The sequence below is a fragment of the Moschus berezovskii genome, chromosome 22 (assembly GCF_049115385.1).
Source record: "Moschus berezovskii isolate FMDL1 chromosome 22, NW_MosBer_1.0, whole genome shotgun sequence".
Lineage (NCBI taxonomy): Eukaryota > Metazoa > Chordata > Mammalia > Artiodactyla > Moschidae > Moschus > Moschus berezovskii.
This window is the reverse complement of record NC_142481.1, coordinates 3,906,449-3,926,599: the sequence shown is the minus strand read 5'-3', so window position 1 is coordinate 3,926,599 and position 20,151 is coordinate 3,906,449. Positions and strand designations below refer to the sequence as shown.

At 47.1% G+C, this 20,151-nt stretch overlaps 1 protein-coding gene across 6 annotated transcripts; it reads left to right on the top strand.

Annotated features, from left to right (window-relative positions):
• Nucleotides 1-3,099: 3,099 nt before the first annotated feature.
• LOC129546169 (cationic amino acid transporter 3-like) lies at nt 3,100-19,762 on the top strand. 6 transcript variants are annotated; one of them, XR_016035805.1, is made up of 15 exons: nt 3,100-3,205; nt 5,205-7,837; nt 7,967-8,170; nt 12,138-12,538; nt 13,335-13,493; nt 15,079-15,256; nt 15,459-15,571; nt 15,735-15,957; nt 16,124-16,263; nt 16,358-16,460; nt 16,647-16,843; nt 17,041-17,204; nt 17,481-17,589; nt 17,761-18,228; nt 18,640-19,762. XR_016035805.1 is itself a non-coding variant. In XM_088830161.1 (14 exons), exons 4-14 carry the CDS (start codon nt 12,166-12,168, stop codon nt 17,880-17,882), a joined length of 1,881 nt encoding a protein of 626 aa, XP_088686287.1. In that variant the 5' UTR covers nt 3,100-3,205; nt 5,205-7,296; nt 7,967-8,170; nt 12,138-12,165; the 3' UTR covers nt 17,883-19,762. The 6 variants fall into 6 exon arrangements, 5 of the variants coding, with proteins under 5 accessions (XP_088686287.1, XP_088686285.1, XP_088686284.1 ...); XM_088830161.1 differs by having other exon boundaries at nt 5,205-7,296; nt 17,761-19,762; XM_088830159.1 differs by having other exon boundaries at nt 12,141-12,538; nt 17,761-19,762.
• The last annotated feature ends 389 nt before the right edge of the window (nt 19,763-20,151 follow it).

Below are 20,151 nucleotides of genomic sequence, written 5' to 3'. Positions count from 1 at the left end.
AGGAAACAGTGGAGGACAAAGGAGCCTGGTGTGCTATAGTCCATGGGGTTGCAGAGTCAGACGCGACTTAGCGACTGAGCAAAAACAACCTTCCCTCGCACCACTGGTAACCACTAGTTTGTTTTCTGGATCTGTGAGTCTGTTTCTCCTTTGATACATTCACTTGTTTTATTTTTTTATATTCCACATGCAAATGATATCACACAGTAAGAATATTGAATCACTATGCTATACACCTGAAACTGATATTATAAACCAACTGCTGCTGCTGCTAAGTCACGTCAGTCGTGTCCGACTCTGTGCCACCCCATAGACGGCACCCCACCAGGCTCCGCCGTCCCTGGAATTCTCCAGGCAAGAACACTGGAATGGGTTGCCATTTCCTTCTCTAATGCATGACAGTGAAAAGTGAAAGTGAAGTTGCTCAGTTGTGTCCAACTCCTAGCGACCCCATGGGCTGCAGCCTACCAGGCTCCTCTGTGGGATTTTCCAGGCAAGAGTCCTGGAGTATTGCAATAAACAAAGAACAAATAGACATCCATTCAGGAGGAAAAGCACCTTTTGAAAAAGTCGGGGTAATTTTTCTGCCATACAAAGAAGTGAACCATGTATACATATGTCCCCTCCGCCTTGACTCCCCTCCCCGCCCCACCCCACCCTCTAGGTCATCACAGAGCACTGAGCTCCCTGAGCTGGACAGCAGCTTCCCACTCGCTAGCAGCCTTACACACCCTAGTGTGTGCATGTCAGCGCTGCTCCCTCAGTTCGTCTCACCCCCCGCCCCGGGGTCACATGTCTGTCCTCTTGCCCTGCGTCTCTGTTCCTGCCCTGCATACAGGCTCATCTGTACCATTTTTCCTGATTCCGTCCATACACATGAATATATGATATTTGTCTTTCTTTCTCACTTGCTCACTCTGTATGACGGACTCTAGGTCCATCCACATCACTACAAATAACCCAATCTCGTTTCTTTTGGGGGCTGAGTGACATTCCATTGCACATGTGTACCACATCTTCTCTACCCATCACAGTTAGGTTGCTGGCGACCGCAAACAGTGCTGCAGTAAACACTGGGGTACTTGTGTCTTTCTGAATTGTTTTTCTGGTGTTACACGCTCAGTAGTGGGATTGCTGGATCACGTGGTAGTTCTGTTTTTTACGGAACCTCCGTGCTGTTCTCCGTCGTGGCTGAATCAGTTTAGATTCTCACCAACAGCGCGAGAGGGTTCCCTTTCCTCCACAGCCTCTCCAGCATTTATTGTTTGCAGATTTCCGATGAAGGCCGTTCTGATTGGTGTGTGGCGATACCTCGTTGTAGTTTTTATTCCCATTTCTCTGATAACGAGAGATGTTGAGCATCTTTTTTTTTCACGTGTTTGTTGGCCATCTGTGTGTCTTCTTTGGAGAAATATCTGTTTACCTCTTCTGCCCATTTTCTGGATTGGGTTGGAAAAGCCCCTCTGTGAGTGTGGTGGGACTTAGCTCCATGTGCCCAAGGAGCCCTGGGGGAGTCTTGTCTGTCTGTGCATCTGGCTCACAGGCTGGCAGACCTCGCTATGGGCTGCAGAACCTGCAGAGCCGGAGAAACCTGCCCGGACCTCTCTGGGGGCAGAGGTGTAAGTAACCTGGAGAAAAGTAACCTGGGCAGATTCACGTGCACAAAGGAAAATTCGCAGAAGGTCAGCCTTCACTAGGGAAGAGTCTGGCACTCCAAAAAAGAATGTGATCAAAACAAAAGTAGCAGAAACTCCCCCCAGCCTCCCAAACACACACACAAGGAAACATCTCACGGGGCTGTTCTCCCATCACAGAAAAGGAGAGAGCCCAGTGAGTGTCCAGTTAGCCTAGTTCTGCAGGACACCGCTGGCGACATCTGTGTCTCTACAGCAGCCTCCACAGTGCTGAGACGGGACCTCCATGAGGAGGGAGGGGAAGGGTACTGGCAAAGAGGCCGATCAACATTTCAAAGGGCGGGAAAGGGATTGCTCTCAACAGGGAACCCAACCACATGCCTCCTTGAGCACCACAGCCGGGAATCTACCTCCTGCGTCCACGGGCACCCTCAGTGCCCCGAGTGCTGGACTCACGCTTCCCGCCTCTCCAGGGGCTCCTTGTGGGACCCTCCCCCTGCAGCGCCCAGGGGAGCCCAGGTAGACAAGGAGCAGGCTCAGAAAACCGGCCCCCGCTCTGGGCGAGGGCGCCCGCAGACTGGAGCCCTAGCGCCACCTTCTGGAAACCCAGAGACAGGCTTCCAGGAGGCAGCCTGGTGGGTTGTCAGAGCAGAGACAGAAAAGCTAAAGAATTCTCCCACAAGAGGGAGCGAGAAAAGTGGAGCAGGTGTAGGGAGAGAAAGACAGAGAAAGTCCCAGATAATACACCGCCATCCTTAAAAAGAACACCCCAGCTACAGGTAACTAGCAAAGATTGAAGATGTCTGCTACTTCAAATGGGAGCGCGCCAACGAAAAACTACCAAAAAAGCATGAAACATTAAAGAAACACGCCATCACAAAAAGAATATAACCTGTTTCCAATAAGCTACCGCATGGATGAACCTGTGGACATTTCACTACGCGAAACAAGCCTGATAGAAAATGACAAATATTGAAGGACTCCCCTGAAGCACCTACAGTGGTCGAATCGATAGAGACAGAAAGTAGAATGGCCATTGCCAACAACCGTGGAGGAGAAAGGGGGGAATTTTAGTTGAATGTGTACAGTGTCAGTTTTGCAAGATGAAAAAAAGTTCTGAAGTTTGGTTGCTCAAGATGTGAATGTTCTTAACACTTCTGGACACTCGAAATGATTAAAATGGTAAACTGGATGGCATCACTGACTCGATGAACATGAGTTTGAGTGAACTCCAGGAATTGGTGATGGACAGGGAGGCCTGGAGTGCTGTGATTCATAGGGTCGCAAAGAGTCGGACACGACTGAGTGACTGAACTGATGTGTATTTTTACTACAATAAACACCATCTGGGAACCGCCCCCCAGGGGTAACCACAGAAGAGTCAGGGCTGATAACAACACTGCAGGTGTTTCCCACCCCACCCCCACCCCACCAACCCGGGGGTGGGGACTGTCTTCTGTGCTCAGGACTCCCCGCTTTGGTTTTTAGAGATGTCTCAGTTCCAGCCCCGCACGGCTTACCCTCAGCCTCCCTGACTGACCCAGTGCTCCAGGCTCTGCTCCAAGGATCCAGTAAGTCTCGGGTCACCCTCTTCTGTGGGAGACTGGGCACTGAGTTCACATCCTCCCAAAGAGACCCCTGCAACCCCAGAGCGAAGGGGGGTCAGGCTGGCTCCAGCCTGAGGGTGGAGAGACCCGTTTTCTAGATGAAAGCAGGAGCTGGGAGCTGGGAGCTGTCTGTGGGGTGTGTGTGTGTGTAAGGAAGGGTGGGGGAGATTGGATCAGTGCCGTGTAATATTAGAGATCACCCTTATATAAGGTTTATAATGTAGGGCTTCCCTGGTGGCTCAGAGGTTAAAGCGTCTGCCTCCAATGCGGGAGACCCGGGTTGGATCCCTGGGTCGGGAAGATCCCCTGGAGAAGGAAACGGTAACCCACTCCAGTATTCTTGCCTGGAGAATCCCATGGACGGAGAAGCCTGGTAGGCTACAGTCCACGGGGCCGCATAGAGTCGGACACGACTGAGCGACGGAATGGAATGTAGGGTTGGTAATCGTGCCCTAGTATAGGTTTTATGATTTCAATCTCTTCTTACTGTGGGCCCTTCGAATCCATGGGTTCTTCCTCTTCTGAAGCTATTGGGTTAACTGTAAGGGACTTGAACACCCACAGATTTAGGGATGTGTAGAGAATAAATGCATGGTAACTTACATTGAGTCGCTTTGGGGTTTGCTACCCCTGGGTTCTATTATTTATCATGGGCCCTAATTTTTTTTTTTAATGGTGGTAAAATACACAGAGGGTTTCCCAGGCGGCTCAGTGCTAAAGAATCTGCCTGCCAATGCAGGGGAGGCAGGTTCGAGGTCCTTGGTCTGGGAACTAAGGTCCTACCTGCCTGCAGCTCCTGAGCCCACAGGGAGCCACCACTGGAGGGAAGCCCGCAGGGAGCCTGCCACAAACAGTGGGCACGCTGCGGCTAGGATCAGGGTCTGCATGCTAACTCGCTGAAATCGTGTCTGACTCTTTGCGACCCCATGGACTCTAACTCTCCAGGCTCCTCTGTCCATGGGATCCTCCAGGCTAGCATACTGGAGTGGGTAGCCATTCCCTTCTTGAGGGGCTGTTTCCCACACAGGGATCAAAACCCAGGTCTCCTGCAGGCGGGTTCTTTACTGACTGCGCCACCAGGGAAGCCCCTAGGCTCAGAGACAGTCTGGCAATTGAGGCTCATATGCTCCCCTGTGCTAAGGAGAAGGGGATAGGGATCTGAGGCCTCAAAGGGGAGGCAGACAATTTACAGGAGGTGAGGAGAGCAAGTGGTCAGTGAACAGCTGCTTGCTCCTCCAGGCAGGCAAGTCCTTTTGAGATTAAAAGCTGTTCTCTGGAAATAGTTCTCTTCCTGGCGTAGGTCCCCTAATGTAATTATTTTGAGCAGTTAAAGGAGAGACAAAGAGCTTCTCCTGAGTCTGCTGGGTCTGAATCGCCTTCAGCTCAAAACAACCCATATCCAAAGTGGGACATTTTGGGGAGATGTATTCTGCTCCTCTCACATCTCTTCAAGTAAGTCTCCCAGTAACTTTGAAATACATTAAAGTGTTATTTATGTGTGAAGAAACCAAAGTTCAGAGACGGACAACTTGCCCAATGTGACCTCATGTCACCCGCGTCCCCTCATTCTGTTGCTTCATGGAATTGGACTCCCAAGGCCAAGGGCAGATGGATATTCTTTTTTGTTTGTTTGTTTTATTGAAGTAAAGTTGATTTCTAATGTTGTGTTCATTTCAGCTGTACAGCAAAGTGATTCAGTTATGTATACAGTTTTCATATTTTTAAAAATATTTATTTGTCTGAGCCAACTCTTGTTGTGGTGTGTGGAATCTAGTTCTCTGACCAGGGATGGGACCTGGGCCCCTTGATTTGGAGTGTGGAGTCTTAGCTCCCGGACCACCAGGGAAGTCCCTCTCTTTTCCTATGGTTTATCACAGGATATTGAGTAGAGTTTCCTGGGCTCCACAGTAGGACCGTGTTATTTAGGATGACATTCCTGATGACTTTGTGTCTGCTTTCTCAGCAGATCGTACCATCCTCAGCCGTGTCTAGGATGCTGCATCCCTATGTTCAACAGTTTGGTCAGAAGCTGGTCGCAGGCGGCTGCTGGAGCCCATAGAGAAATCTGACAGTCCCGTGGCTCATCAGAACACTCCACATTTTCAATACGGGATCCGACACAGCTCGGAGAACAATGAGAGGGCTGGTGCCTTATGGATGGTGCCAATAAATGATTTCTCTGAGAGATACGGACTGATACAGAATGGATTGAGTCAGACGACCTGAAATCTACTGTGTCACACCTAATGGAAGTTCTCGGCTTAATTCTCAGTTGCTGCTGCTGCTGCTAAGTCACTTCAGTCGTGTCCGACTCTGTGCGACCCCATAGACAGCAGCCAACCAGACTCCCCCGTCCCTGGGATTCTCCAGGCAGGAACACTGGATGACCTTACAAATACTGCCAGCTTTGTTATTTGTGTTTCTCCTGTTTTGCAAAACTGTTCCTTCTTCCACTACTGCTGCTGCTGCTAAGTCGCTTCAGTCGTGTCCGACTCTGTGCGACGCCATAGATGGCAGCCCACCAGGCTCCCCTGTCCCTGGGATACTCCAGGCAAGAACACTGGAGTGGGTTGCCATTTCCTTCTCCAACGCATGAAAGTGAAAAGTGAAAGTGAAGTCGCTCAGTCATGTCCGACTCTTAGCGACCCCATGGACTGCAGCCTACCAGGCTCCTCCATCCATGGGATTGTCCTGGCAAGAGTACTGGATTGCCTTCTCCGTACTGAGCCTCTGATAAAATGATGACGTATAGTTTCATATGAGATCAATGATGGTAACCGTGTAACTCTAACTGTTGGGAGAAGCAACAAGAGAGTATTTTTCTGTACCACAATGGTCATGAATTGCCTCCCAAACCGTGGGTGAATTTATGACCATACAGGAGCCCTGCCGACTAGAACCTGGCGCTTGCCATCTACCTCTACAAGGATTAAATCAGGAGCTGCTGCAGCTGCTGACTTTCAACACCCCCTGACAGGAGTTGGGGGTGGAGATCAGGAATGAAGCAGTCTATGCACGGGGAAAACTGGCAGAACAGGCCGTCAGAGTTATCGGAAGATAATTTCTCTACAACGTTCTGTTGGTCTCTGCCGTACGACAGCGTGAATCAGCCATGGGTGTACATGTGTCCCCTCCCCCTTGAACCTCCCTCCCACCCACCCCCATCCCACCCCTCTGGGTTGTCTCAGAGGCCGGGTTGAGCTCCCTGTGTTACGTAGCAACTTCCCATTAGCTGTCTATTTTGCACGTGGTAATGTGTATATTTGGGGCCTTCCCTTGTGGCTCAGATGGTAAAGAATCTGCCTGCAATACAGGAGACCCAGGTTCCACCTCTGGGTCGGGAAGATCCCCTTGAGAATGACAACCCACTCCAGTATTCTTGTCTGGAGCATCCCAAGGACAGAGGAGCCTGGAGGGCTACAGTCCACGGGGTCACAAAGAGTCACACTCGACTGAAGGGACTTAGCACACACAGTGTATATGTTTCAGCGCTACTCTATCAATTCATCCCGCCCTCTCCTTCCTCCACTGTGCCCACAAGTCAGGAGAAGATCTTGGGAGCCCCGATTCTTTCATCTTCGGGTACACAGACAAACACTGACATCACTAATGGTGGCACCTGCTTTGGCTTCTGGGGAGAAGACTACAGTTAAAAGTCAAAATGAAGTAGCCGCGGTACAGACATCCAAGGAAATAGCTAGGTGACGCCGGGTGTGATCTCAGACAAGCCGTTGTATTGTCAAAAACGAGTTTTCTGAGTCGCATCAGACTAGGATGCCACATCCATTCACGGAACAATGTCTGCTGGAAGCTAGCAACCGCAGCCTTACTTTTTAAGGGTCTCTTCTTGTAGGTAGAACATTTTTAGACAATGAACTTGCTTGGGCCTCTTTAATTTTGTCTCAGGTGTTTTCCGGGCAGCTCCGTGCTCAGCAACTGCTTGAAGCTGCCCTTTGGAACTCAGGGAAGGTTGTGGAGGCTGGAGTCATACCTACAGGAAACAGGGGACAGAAATAATGCCCAGGAGCCCCGTACGGCCCTGAGGTAGGAGCTAGGTAAGCTCCAGGCTGGGTGTTTAGAGTTAGACTCCTGCTTACATTCCCTGAGGAAGGAGGCAGGGGGGCTCTTGGCTAGACATTTACAACCAGCCTCCTGTTGGCACTTGGAGATGAAAATGACAAGAACAGCGTAAGCAGCTGGACTTTGTCTCCTGTGGACTCTTAAAATAACAGTTACAGCAGGGCTAAACTCTATTTGATTAAAAGATCAAGAGGTCACGTATTTCCTACCCTTGGGACTGGAGAGACGCTGCACATGCCCAGAACGGCTCCTTGGAGGTCAAAACGAAGGGGGCGCCATCCCGTAATAGGTGATGCCAAGGGCCCCCTCACAGGGCTCTGGACTAGAATCCATCTTGGAAAGAAGCTGCACATGTGTCTTGGGGAGGATCCTAGGGCAGGGCAGGTATGGAAAAAGAAACCAGACAATTGGCCAAAGGTGAACAAATCTGGACGAAGTGCCCTGTGTGAAGGACTTAACTGCCATTTTATGGGGCTCCTCCTCCTCAGGGAAAGGCCCACATTTTTTTCTCTCCAGGTGTGTGATTCTGCCTCACTTTGGTCTTAACTGAACAAGCAGTTTCTCCATGCCCTCTGGCTTGTTGGACCGTGTCTCTAAATACTTTGTACACTTTTTTTTCTTTCATTTTTTTTAATTTTTTTACAGCTTTTGACTTCTTGAGAAATGAATATATCAATGGGGACAAGAGCCAGGGGAATCTTGTCTCTAGCCTCTGGCCCCTGGTGGACGAGCAGCTAGGATTCCTGGTTTTCACCCAGGCCACCCGGGTCCAGTTCCTGGGCAGAGAACTAAGCCACCGCTCACAGCTGACTCTGAGAACGTCTGATGCTGGAAACCCAGGATTTCAAGGTAAACTGCAGGTCTCCCCAGACTGCTGGCTGGAGACCTCTGAGTTTCTCTCTCTCCCAAGAGAACTTGCTTGCTCTCACTCTCTGCTTTGTTCTTCTTCCAAGATCCGCAGGGCTACAGGTCTGCTCAGTGAAGGAGCCCAAGTCATGTTCTTCTCTCTCCTCTGTCTTTCTCTGGCTCTGCAGGAACTACAACTCCCAGCATGCCCTGTGCCCATCCTCTTCAACTCTGAGGGCAACACACTGGGGATCATAGCTTGGCAACTGCCACTGCCTCCAACAAATTGCTTCCTGCTACACACTGCACTTTTATTTCCCAGGAATAGAAAAATGACAATCCCCAGGCCCCACAGTCAGTCTTCCATGGCTTTCTCCCCAAGCAACCCACCAGCAGGCAAATTCTTCTTGTCCTGTGATTTTCTTTACTTGAGAAGTAAAGGATTTATTTGATTTTACTAATTTACTAATTCAGATTTACTAATTAACTTGAGAAGCAATGTTTCTTTTTCACCTAAGCCTCATGTCCCCTTCAGTTTTACCTTAGACACCAAACAAACAGGGTGATAGACCTGGGACCATTTCTGCTGGTTTATCTCCCGCTGTACTCTGAGTCCACAAATCCCCTGTGAGACTATGCCCGCCACTCGGCCCTCAGGTCCTGACCCCCGTGGCCTCCTCCCTTGAAGCCAGCTCCAGTTCCTCCAGCAGTTCTCCGTCACTCCGGGCTGCCCATGCACTGCAAGGGGCACAGCCGACTGGGCTGGCCTCGTTCATGCAGACCTCACTGCTATGGCAGACGCTCCTCAAGGGGAACCCTGGTGACACTGGCACTGGTTCAAATGTTCCCTCAACCCCCCACTCCCCCCCACTCCTCCCTCACGGGAGGCCCTGGATCAACTACAGACTTCCGGTCAGTGAGCAATGGGACAGTAGAAGACTCAAAATTCCACCACGCACAGGATTTGAAGGAAATTCAGAGGACAGTCTGGGTCTCCCTCGGGGGCCCCCGAGTCGTGTTTCTGGGAGGCTGGACTTCATTTCCAGGAGCACTGTTCTTTGTTGCAGGTTGTTCAACCTGGGACATCGCCCTTTTTAAGCCAGATGGGCCAAGAAAGAGAAAACTTAGATTTGCTTTAATGATCGCTGGTCTTTAAGTTGAGGGACGGAAAATGACCTAAAAAATTGGGTCTCTGGATTATAATAATATAATATCTTATTATAGTATCTTACAATTAAATCTTTATTGCCATGGATGGGAAAATAAACTGAGATTAAATGTCCTATTCATTCTAGATTATCCCCTTCTAATTTTTCCCAGCTCTCGGTGGGGAACCAAGCTTCCCCAACTCCTTCAAGTTCCCTTACTGCTTCAGATTCTTCTGATCAAAAGAAGACCCCCTTCTCTCCAGAGAAAGTCTCTGCTGGTACAATATTTTATCAGCCACTTTCCCCCTGTTATCACGGCCTATTTGAGCACTCTCTGGTCTAAAATTAACCTATGAAACTATGACTACAGGAAAGAAAGAAGATATTTTATTCTAACATTGTATGGCCACAATATTCTCTGGACTCTGGAGAAAATTTGTTAAGAATAAAAACTCTTTTGAAATGAAGAAAAAATACTGGTTCTTTTTGCATGTGCAATTAGAGAAAATTAGCTTTAAAAAAAATATATATATATATATTTTTTTTTTTTTCAGAATTCTGACCCTTAAAGAACAAGTCCTGCTAGGAGAACATGTTTTTCTCTGCCTATGCCTTGAAACCAGGGCTCTTAGGAATGCTTATCTAAGCCATGTCTAATTTCTGAGACTGAGGATAAAAACATGGAAGAATCTTTTTAAAAGTTTACTTATTACTTATTTAAAAATTTTATAAAAACTTTACATAAATATATTTATTTTAAAGAGTAACTGTATTTTACTGTTACAGTTATTTACAAATTAGTGAGTTTCATACTGTAATAGCTGATTCATGGCTAAGTTTAGAAAATGAAACTGTGAAGTCTCTGTCTGGATTTATGTATGTCTCAGTATGTGTCTTTGCTTTTGGATAGTGTTGCTGATTTGTAAAGGAGCACTATTAAATTAGCTTAAAGAAAAGAAAGAAAATAATTCTAAATACAACAATGAAGCTAAATGAATTTCAGGTTCACACACTCTGGGAAATAGTCAGTGTTAAACTGATATATGTGAACCGTGAACTTCCAGATATTCAAGCAGGTTTTAGAAAAGGCAGAGGAACCAGAGGTCAAACTGCCAACATCCGCTGGATCATGGAGAAAGCAAGAGAGTTCCAGAAAAACATCTATTTCTGCTTCATCGACTATGCCAAAGCTTTTGACTGTGTGGATCACAATAAACTGTGGAAAATTCTGAGATGGGAATACCAGACCACCTGACCTGCCTCTTGAGAAACCTGTATGCAGGTCAGGAAGCAACAGTCAGAACTGGACATGAACAACAGACTGGTTCCAAATAGGAAAAGGAGTACGTCAAGGTTGTATATTGTCACCCTGCTTATTTAACTTATATGCAGAATACATCATGAGGAACGCTGGGCTAGAAGAAGCACAAGCTGGAATCAAGATTGCCGGGAGAAATATCAATAACCTCAGATATGCAGACGACACCACCCTTATGGCAGAAAGTGAATAGGAACTAAAAAGCCTCTTGATGAAAGTGAAAGAGGAGAGTGAAAAGTTTGGCTTGAAGCTCAACATTCAGAAAACGAAGATCATGGCACCTGGTCCCATCACTTCATGGGAAATAGATGGGGAAACAGTGGAAACAGTGTCAGACTTTATTTTGGGGGGCTCCAAAATCACTGCGGATTCTGATTGCAGCCATGAAATTAAAAGACACTCACTCCTTGGAAGGAAAGTTATGACCAACCCAGATAGCATATTAAAAATCAGAGACATTACTTTGCCAACAAAGGTCCGTCTAGTCAAGGCTATGGTTTTTCCAGTGGTCATGTATGGATGTGAGAGTTGGACTGTGAAGAAAGCTGATCGCCAAAGAATTGATGCTTTTGAACTATGGTGTTGGAGAAGACTCTTGAGAGTCCCTTGGACTGCAAGGAGATCCAACCAGTCCATTCTAGAGGAGATCAATCCTGGGTGTTCATTGGAAGGACAGATGCTGAAACTCCAATACTTTGGCCACCTCATGTGACGAGTTGACTCACTGGAAAAGACTCTGATGCTGGGAGGGATTGCGGGCAGGAGGAGATGGGGACGACAGAGAATGAGATGGCTGGATGGCATCACCGACTCAATGGACATGAGTTTGAGTGAACTCTGGGAGTTGGTGATGGACAGGGAGGCCTGACATGCTGTGTGTGATTCATGGGGTCACAAAGAGTCGGATACAACTGATTGACTGAACTGAACTGAAACTGATATCTGATCTTAATGTCAGTTTAAGTTTGTTAATATAGACATATCTTCAGAGTCATCAATATTCAGCATAATACTTTTTACTATAACTGGGTTGCCTGAAAGTCACTAAATTTATGTTACAACATTTGTTAGCAAGAAAATTGTCTTGGTATAAGATAAAAGTTTTTGAATGAACACTTTAGAAATAATTATGTTTTAGCTTTTCCAGGTTTTAAGAGTTGAGGATTCTATTTGAAATATATAGGTAAAGCTACTAGAAATAATAACAGAAGCATTTTAGTATACAACAGGAAAGTAGGATGCATATTTTCGGGAAAGAAGATAGGAGGGTTAAAATCACACTGCATTAAGAGAAGTGATCCCCCTCGCTTCTCTTCAAGCAATTCTTTCCATAACTTTGAAACATCTTAAAAGATTCATTTTTGTTTAAGGAACCGCATCTCAGAGAACTCACTCCATATGTCCTCTTACCACCTGTTTCCATCACTCGTCACTCCATGGAACTGGACTCCCAGGGCCAAGGGCGGGTGGACATTCTTGACAGCTTGCTGTGTCGTTTTCTCAGCAGATCTGAGCCTCCTCGATTCTCTAGGATGTCGTGTCAGGATATTCACCAATTTGGCCGGAAGTTGATCCGCAGGCGGCCGCTGGAGCCCAGCGAGACGTCTGAGAGTGGCAGAGCCCACTGTCTGAACACCGTAGACCTGACAGCCTTGGGTGTGAGTGGTACCCTAGGAGCTGGCATATACATCGTGGTTGGAGAGGTGGCTGTGTACGAAGCGGGACCAGCAATCGTCATCTGCTTCTTGCTGGCCGGCCTGTCTACTCTTTTGTCCGGGCTCTGCTACGCGGAGCTGGTGGCCCGGGTACCACGCTCCGGTTCTGCGTATCTCTACTGCTATGTCACCGTGGGTCAGCTGTGCGCCTTCATCATTGGTTGGAACCTCATCCTGTCCTTTGTCGTCGGTGAGATGGTGGGTGGGGGAAGGTGTGGGACTTAAGATCAGGAAGTTCAGAGCGGGTATTGGAGTTGTCACTGATTCATGAGATCTTCGTTAACCCACCTTGTGGGGGGACGTGGGTAACTGTGGCAGGAAACCCTTATAACTGTATTCTAGTTAGGTCAGTTCTGCTCTCCTTAAATGCCTGAACCAAGAACTTCACAGGGAAAGGAACTGAAAGGAGTGGGTGATAAGGAGGCATGTCCCCCAGACCCTTCCCCTCACCATATTGAAGTCTCTGCTCTACTGTTTCCTTTGTGGGATTTTTGTTTACAATTCGACTTAAATTTTCACCCTCATCTCCCAGGCCTCTAGGTCCCACTTCCCTGTTATAGTTTCTGGCCTCATATTTATCTCCTCCTAACATATTAAATAGTTGACCTGTTTTGTGAATCATCTGGGTCTACTCTGATTGCCAAGTCGCTTGAGTAACATCCAACTCTTTGCGATCCCCTGGACTGTAGCCCACAAGGCTTCTCTGTCCATGGGATTCTCCAGGCAAGAACACTGGAGTGGGTTGCCATTTGGTACCACTGAGGATCTTCCCAACCCAGGGATTGAACCTGCATCTCTTATGTCTCCTACTTTGGCAGGCAGGTTCTTCACCATTAGCGCTGCTTGGGAAGGGTATACTCTCTCCACTCCATAAAAGGGAACTTTGTAAGATTAGGTATTTTGTCTGTTTTCCCCCAAGAACATCCCGTGGTACGTGATAGGGGTTCAATTTCTCTTTGTCAGTGAGTGTTCTCTTGCTGCTGCAGGCACTGCCAGTGAGGCCAGGGCCTGGAGCATTGCCTTTGACAGCCTCGTCGGGAACCACATCTCTCAGTCGTTCCAGGGAACTTTCTCTCTGTATATGCCCTACTTCCTGGCCAGGCATCCAGACTTTTTCGCCCTGGTCCTGGTGCTGCTGCTCACAGGTGAGACAGGACTCAGAGATAGAACGGGAAGAGTGGGGTGTGGAGGGGGAGTTGGGGTGAAGAAAGCTTGGAGTTCCAGAATGGTGGGATAACTGAGTTCAGTCGCTCAGTCGTGTCCGACTCTTTGCGACCCCATGAAGCACAGCAGGCCAGGCCTCCCTGTTCATCACCAACTCCCAGAGTTTACCCAAACTCATGTCCATCGTGTGGGTGATGCCATCCAACTATCTCATACTCTGTCATCCCCTTTCTCCTGCCTTCCATCTTTCCCAGCATCAAGGTCTTTTCAAATGAGTCAGCTCTTCACATCAGGTAGGACTGGAATGAACTGTCTGAGACAAGAGAGACAAGAAACCAAGATACAAACCGTTGTTGTTCACTGTTGGCACTACTGACATTCTGGGTGGAATCATTCTTCGCTGTCAGGGAGCTGTCTTATTCATTGTAAATTTTCTTTTCAGTCATTGTCAGCTGTTGATTAGCACCCTCAGTCTTTACTTACTAGATAACAGCAATGCCCAGCACCCAAATTATGACAATCAGAATGCCTCAAGATATTGCCAAGAGTCTCTTACAGAGACAAAATCATCCCCACCTGATAATCACTTACTTTAGGCCTACAAGTTTCTTCCTTTTACTGAGACTGAAGATATTTGTTTATTCGAGTGGAAATTCACACAAAATAAAATTAACCATTTTACCATATCCCCGATTTTTTTTGAGATATAATTGAGTTGTTATTGTTGTTCTGTCGCTAAGTCGTGTCCAACTCTTTGCGACCCAATGAACTGCGGTATGCCAGGCGTCCCTCCTTCACTCTCTCCCCAAGTCTGCTCAAACTCATGTCCATTGAGTTGATGATGCCATCCAACCATCTTATTCTCTGTCATCCCCTTCTCGTCCTGCCTTCAGTCTTTCCCAGCATTAGCATCTTTTCCAATGAGTTGGTTCTTCATATCAGGTGGCCAAAGTATTGGAGCTTCAGCTTCAACATCAGTCCTTCCAATGAATATTCAGGGTTGATTTCCTTTAGGACTGACTGGCTTGATCTCGTTGCTGTCCAGGGAGCTGTCAAGAGTCTTCTCCAGCACCACAGTTTGAAAGTATCAATTCTTCGGTGCTTAGGCTTCTTTATGGTTCAGCTCTCACTTTCATACAAAATTACTGGAAAAACCACGACTTTGACTATACAGACCTTGGTTGGCAAAGTGATGTCTCTGCTTTTTAAGGTGCTGTCTAGGTTTGTCATAGCTTGTCTTAATTGAGATACAATATTACATAATTTTAAGATGTATAAAGTGATGTTGATCAATGTGTTTATTGTGAGTTGATCGCCACGGTAAGAAATTAACCATCTTAATGTGTACCGTTCAGTGGCACTTAGTACGTTCATAGTGTTGTGCAACCATCTCCTAAGCGCTGCTCCAAACATCTTCATCACAGTAGAAGGAAACCCTGTACCCACTGAGCAGTCACTGTCTGTCTTTCACCCACCCGTAAACCCCAGCCTACGGCAGCCACTTGTTTTCTTTGTATGTCTATGGATTTCGTTATTTTGGATGTTTCATATTCCATCTTTCCACAGGACTCCTGGTTCTGGGACTTCATGAATCAGTCATGCTTAACAAAGTGTTCGCAGGCTTGAACCTTTCTATTCTCAGCTTCATCATCGTCTCTGGCTTCATTAAGGGAGACCCGCACAACTGGAAGCTCACAGAGCAGGACTACAAGCTGAACACGTCTGCATCCACTGACACCTCTAGGTCAGGAGGGCACTCTTGGCTGTAGTACTGCCCATGTGTGTGACGTGCACAGCTGGGAACATGGTGGGGACCAAAGAGATTGGGGCTGATGGATCCAACAGTGGGGTCGTGGAGTCCAGGAGTTGTGATATTAACTGGACACAAGTAGAGGTGGCTGAGCTCACCTCACCCGTGTTCTTCCTCATTCTTCCTCTCGTCACAGCTTGGGCCCTCTGGGTGCTGGAGGGTTTACACCTTTTGGCATTGAAGGGATTCTCCATGGAATAGCAACATGCGTCTACGCCTTTGATGGCTTTGATGTCATTGCTACTACAGGTAACGTGGTCACTGTGTCTCTTACGAAGGGTCTGGGAGGTTGGGCTGCCCTTGGGCATAGGGGTTGGAAGAAGTTTAGACTGCATTTGGAGGTGAAAGGTAGTTGGATTTTGTGCTTTCATTCCAGTGTGTTTACTGACCTAATACTCCCCCGATCTCGCAGGGGTAGAAGCCAGAAATCCTCAGCGTTCCATCCCCATTAGCATCGTGATCACGATCTTGATCTGCTTTTCCGTGTATGTCGGTGGCTCGGCGGCACTCACCCTCATGGTGCCCTACTACCAGATTCACCCTGAGAGCCTCCTGCCGCAGACTTTCCTCGATGTTGGGTGGGGCCCTCTAAAATGCGTTCTGGCTGTTATCACCATCTGTGCTCTTTCATCCAGGTCAGTGTCAAAGTTTTTTCTCCATTCTCTGTCAGATTATCAGACATCGTAGCCTCGGATTGAGAAACAAAAGGGAAAGACAGCTTACCCCATGTAGGCTAGGGAGCAGAAACCCCAGTCTCTCGTGCTTCTCCCCTTCCTCCCACATGTCCACTTTCTCTCCCAGCCTCCTGGGCACCATGTTCCCTATGCTTCGTGTGATCTACACAATGGCAGAGGATGGGCTCCTTTTCAGGAGACTTGCCCAAATCCACACCCGCACACAAACTGCCATCTGGACCATCTTGGCTTCTGGAAGTCTTGCAGGTGAATAAACAAAACTTCTTTGATCAGTTTTCTTAACTTGCATATCGCCATGGTCTCACTCTCTCCCCCCACCGCGTTTGTGCCCTGATTTTAGCGGTCCTGGCTCTGCTCTTCGAGCTCACTGATCTTGCGGACCTCATGTCCATCGGGACCCTGCTCGCTTACTCCTTGGTGGCCTTTTCTGTGCTCGTCCTCAGGTGAGACCCCACAACACACTGACTGGGGGTCTTTGGTGGGGATTGATGCGAAGATGATCCTCTTCTGCCTTCACGCTGTCTTCAAAATGACCAACGACCGCGAATTTGGGAAAGAGATGGAATCATCTGGGTGATGTTGGATGAGTAGGGGATACTATTAATATTGCCTTAATATTTCTAATTCAGGTATCAACCAGAACAGAATTTAAGCCAGAATGAGACAGCAGAAGAGGAAATAGATATTTCTCAGTTGGAAGCAAGGCCTTTACAATCTGTACCTGAAGCAGAAAACTCAAGGATTCTGAAGACTCTGTGGTTCCCTTCCAGCACCATCCCCACTCGGAAATCTGGGCGGATCGTCTGTGGGTGTGCCCTCCTGCTTGGTGAGCAGGGGGGTTTCTTTCTGGTTGTATTCTGAATTCGACGGTATGGGGAGGGCAGTGTGTTTTGGGCAACTGAGGAATCTTGTAGAGATGATGACCCTTCCTGAGGTGGGCAGTTTTGAGATGGGTGTGGCCCGAGGTCCTGATGTCTTTGTCTTCTGGGTCCAGCCTGTTCTCCTCCACCTTGACCCTTGCAGTTCTCCTGCTGACCGTCCTGAGCCTGATCCTAGCCCTGTTGACCAGCCGTGTATTCTCTGGACTCCCAGTATACATGACAGTGGCTGTGCTGCTGCTGCTCATCACTGGGGTCACGGCCATCATCTGGAGGCAGCCCCAGAGCCGCTCTCCTCTTCACTGCAAGGTAGGTGACCTTATGTGTCCAAGCTTTCCACCTTGAGGAATGAAGGCTGCCTGCTCTGACATCTAAATGCTGGAGGCTGGATCAGGAGTTGCTCCCGGAAGGGAAGTTGCTAAAACCAATTGGCCCTTTCCTGATCAACACTCAGTGCTTTACACAATCTCAGTAGGCACTGAACACACAGCCTGCGTCGAACTGGACTCTTCCTGCCCACGTGGAGTAGGGTCTCCGTTTCAGATGTCTGGGGTGTGTTCAGGGATGAACTGACTTTGTCCGCAGGTCCTTCGTTGGCCCATCCTCCCACTGGTGAGCATCTTTGTGAACGCTTACTTGATGATGCAGATGAACACCAGGACCTGGGTCCAATTTGGCCTCTGGATGGGGATTGGTGAGTGACTTTCTTGGAGACTGAGGCCTCTTGAGCGACTGAACCCAAGTGTCTTCCTACTACCTCTCCCCTAAACTGTCAGATGCGACAGAAGGCATAGGACATCTGCTGGGCTCTAGTAAGTGAGTAGAGCTCCTATTTTCCCTTCTCACTGTCTCATCTCCCTACTAGGATCTGTCGTATACTTTGGATATGGAATCCGACACAGCCTGGGGGAGAACAATGATCAACAACCGCCGGCCTCCAATCCCCAAATGCTTGACGGACACATCCCTGGTGATGAATTGTCTTAACCACAGGACATTGATGGTGTGTGGAACCCCTCCAAACTCATAAGTATCTTCCGGTTCATAGAGGCACTTTGAGCCTCTATGGAGGCTGAAGGTGAAATGCATTTACAACTGTGTGCTGATTGCCAGCAGATAAAATGACTTTAGTGTTGAATAATTTTGAAGTAAACTTTTCAAAGCATAACATATATTCAGAAAAGCACATGCTCCGTAATTTCCACAAAGAAAGTACAACAAAATAGCCATCAACCAGAGAAAATACTAAAATATTAATGGATGTATAAGAAGCACTTTCTTGTGTCTATTTCCACTGAAAACACAGAGATTGTGACCTGGGAAGGAAATGTAGGTAAGTTTATTTTCTGTCCAGGGTTACACTTTAAACATTAGGACATAAATAGGTTGGAAGTAAAAGGAAGGGAACAAACACACTGTACAAACAGTAACACAAGAATGCTAGGGCAGCTATCTTACTATGGAACAAAGTAGAGTTTAAGAAAAAGAGGATAACAGATAAAGTGGATCATTGAGGAATGATAAAGGGAAATGCTCATTTTAATCTCTTCCCCCAGCTTATTGAGATGTAGTGTAACATCGTCCAGATGATCATTTCTCTTTAGTCTGCTGTGGTAGAACGTTAGAGTCACACAACAGAGTTGATGAGAAAAACTTCTTAATTGAAAAAACAACAAGGACACATGCATTGCTAGAGGAAGGGCAATGGGATGGGAAGTAATAACTGGTTGATGAATGCTTACAGCTGGGTGAAGCTAAAAGATGGAAAATGAGCCTGGAGAAACAAGATGAAAAGTGGTTGCTGCAGAACAGAATGCTTGAGACGGAGCTCATGGACTTTCATGATGTTGGAGATAACGACATAGAGGGTCGTTTGTGGGAATGACAACTGAGGCAGAGTGAAAGGGGGACGGACGTCAAGAAACTAAGCAGCAAAACTGCAGCAGAGTCATCAGGTGGATTAAAGAGTAAATGGAGGACAATTAACAGAATTAGATCACTGTCTTGCGAGGTCTAATGAAATTACTGGCTTAGAAATTGATGGGGACGGAAACTGTCAGGTGAAACTTAGGTGGGAGGCTGACATCACCTGGTTGTCATTCTCCCCTTACTGATGTGGGACAGCCCGGTTTTGTGCCACCCAATGTGCTGCGATAAGCAGTACAGAGCACTTCCTGGAACACAGCCTTGATGACAAACTGCATCAGAAAATAATCAGGCCTCTGGAGCAACTCCCAGCTCACAGCAGACATAAAGAATCGATTCACATTTCAACTGGAAATGCAGTCAGTCAAAACCAGAATGAGGGTAATTCTCCAGGAAGGAAAACGGTGCGTTTTCATGACTATTAAATGGTATGGGGAGTTCCCTGGTGGTCTAGTCGTTAGGACTCCACTTTTCCCCTGCAGGGTGTGTGGGTTCTGTTCCAGATGGGGGAGCTAAGATCCCACAAGCTGCACAGTGCAACCAATGAAATAAGTGATGTGACCCAAATTGGACATTCATCCATTAATCAAATACTATTACCCATACAGGTATACACTGGAAATATTGCTGCTTGGGTCCAGATGACCCAATAAAAAAAACCTGGCAATAAAAGGAGTCATACACAAAATTTTTAGGTTCCCCTGCATATAAAAGTCATGTTTAAAAACAGTTATGTTATACCATACTCTACTCAGTGTGAAAAAGCATTTTGTTTAAAAAAAAGGTACACACTTTGATTTAAAAATATTTTTTCTAAAACATGGTAAACAGCAACTGACAACACAGTGGTCACAAATCAATTTGTAAAAAATGCAGTATTTGTCAAAAGTGAAGCATGTGTGTACATGTGAATGTATCTGTACATAATAAGATATGTACAATTAAATGCATAAAATATGTATCTATATAAGATATATGTATTAAAATACATTTTAAAGTGTTCACGGTTTCTATGAAATTCACTGCATTTAAGTGTCTTGCATTTTTATTTGCTTAATCTCTCCACCTCTTGGTTTCTTTGTATGCTCTCTGTGTTCTAATCACCTCTTCTTATGAGGATATCAGTCATATTGGGTTAGGGCCAACCCTAATGACCTCATTTAGATTTAATTACCTCTTTAAGGCCCTCTCACCAAATACAGTCACATTCTGTGGTCCTGGGGATTAGGGTTTCAACAGAGGAATTTGAGAAGAGGGAGATGCATTCAGCTCACAACACTTTTGACCACCATTTTCTCCCCAGCAGCTGAAACAGTGTCTGAAATGCAGA

Excerpts from the sequence above, each read along its gene's own strand:
- LOC129546169 (XM_088830161.1), top strand. The coding sequence starts at position 12,166 with ATGTCGTGTCAGGATATTCACCAATTTGGCCGGAAGTTGATCCGCAGG. Across the intron at positions 15,257-15,458 it reads GCATCCACTGACACCTCTAG|CTTGGGCCCTCTGGGTGCTG; the intron begins GTCAGGAGGGCA and ends CTCTCGTCACAG. Across the intron at positions 17,590-17,760 it reads TGGCCTCTGGATGGGGATTG|GATCTGTCGTATACTTTGGA; the intron begins GTGAGTGACTTT and ends TCTCCCTACTAG.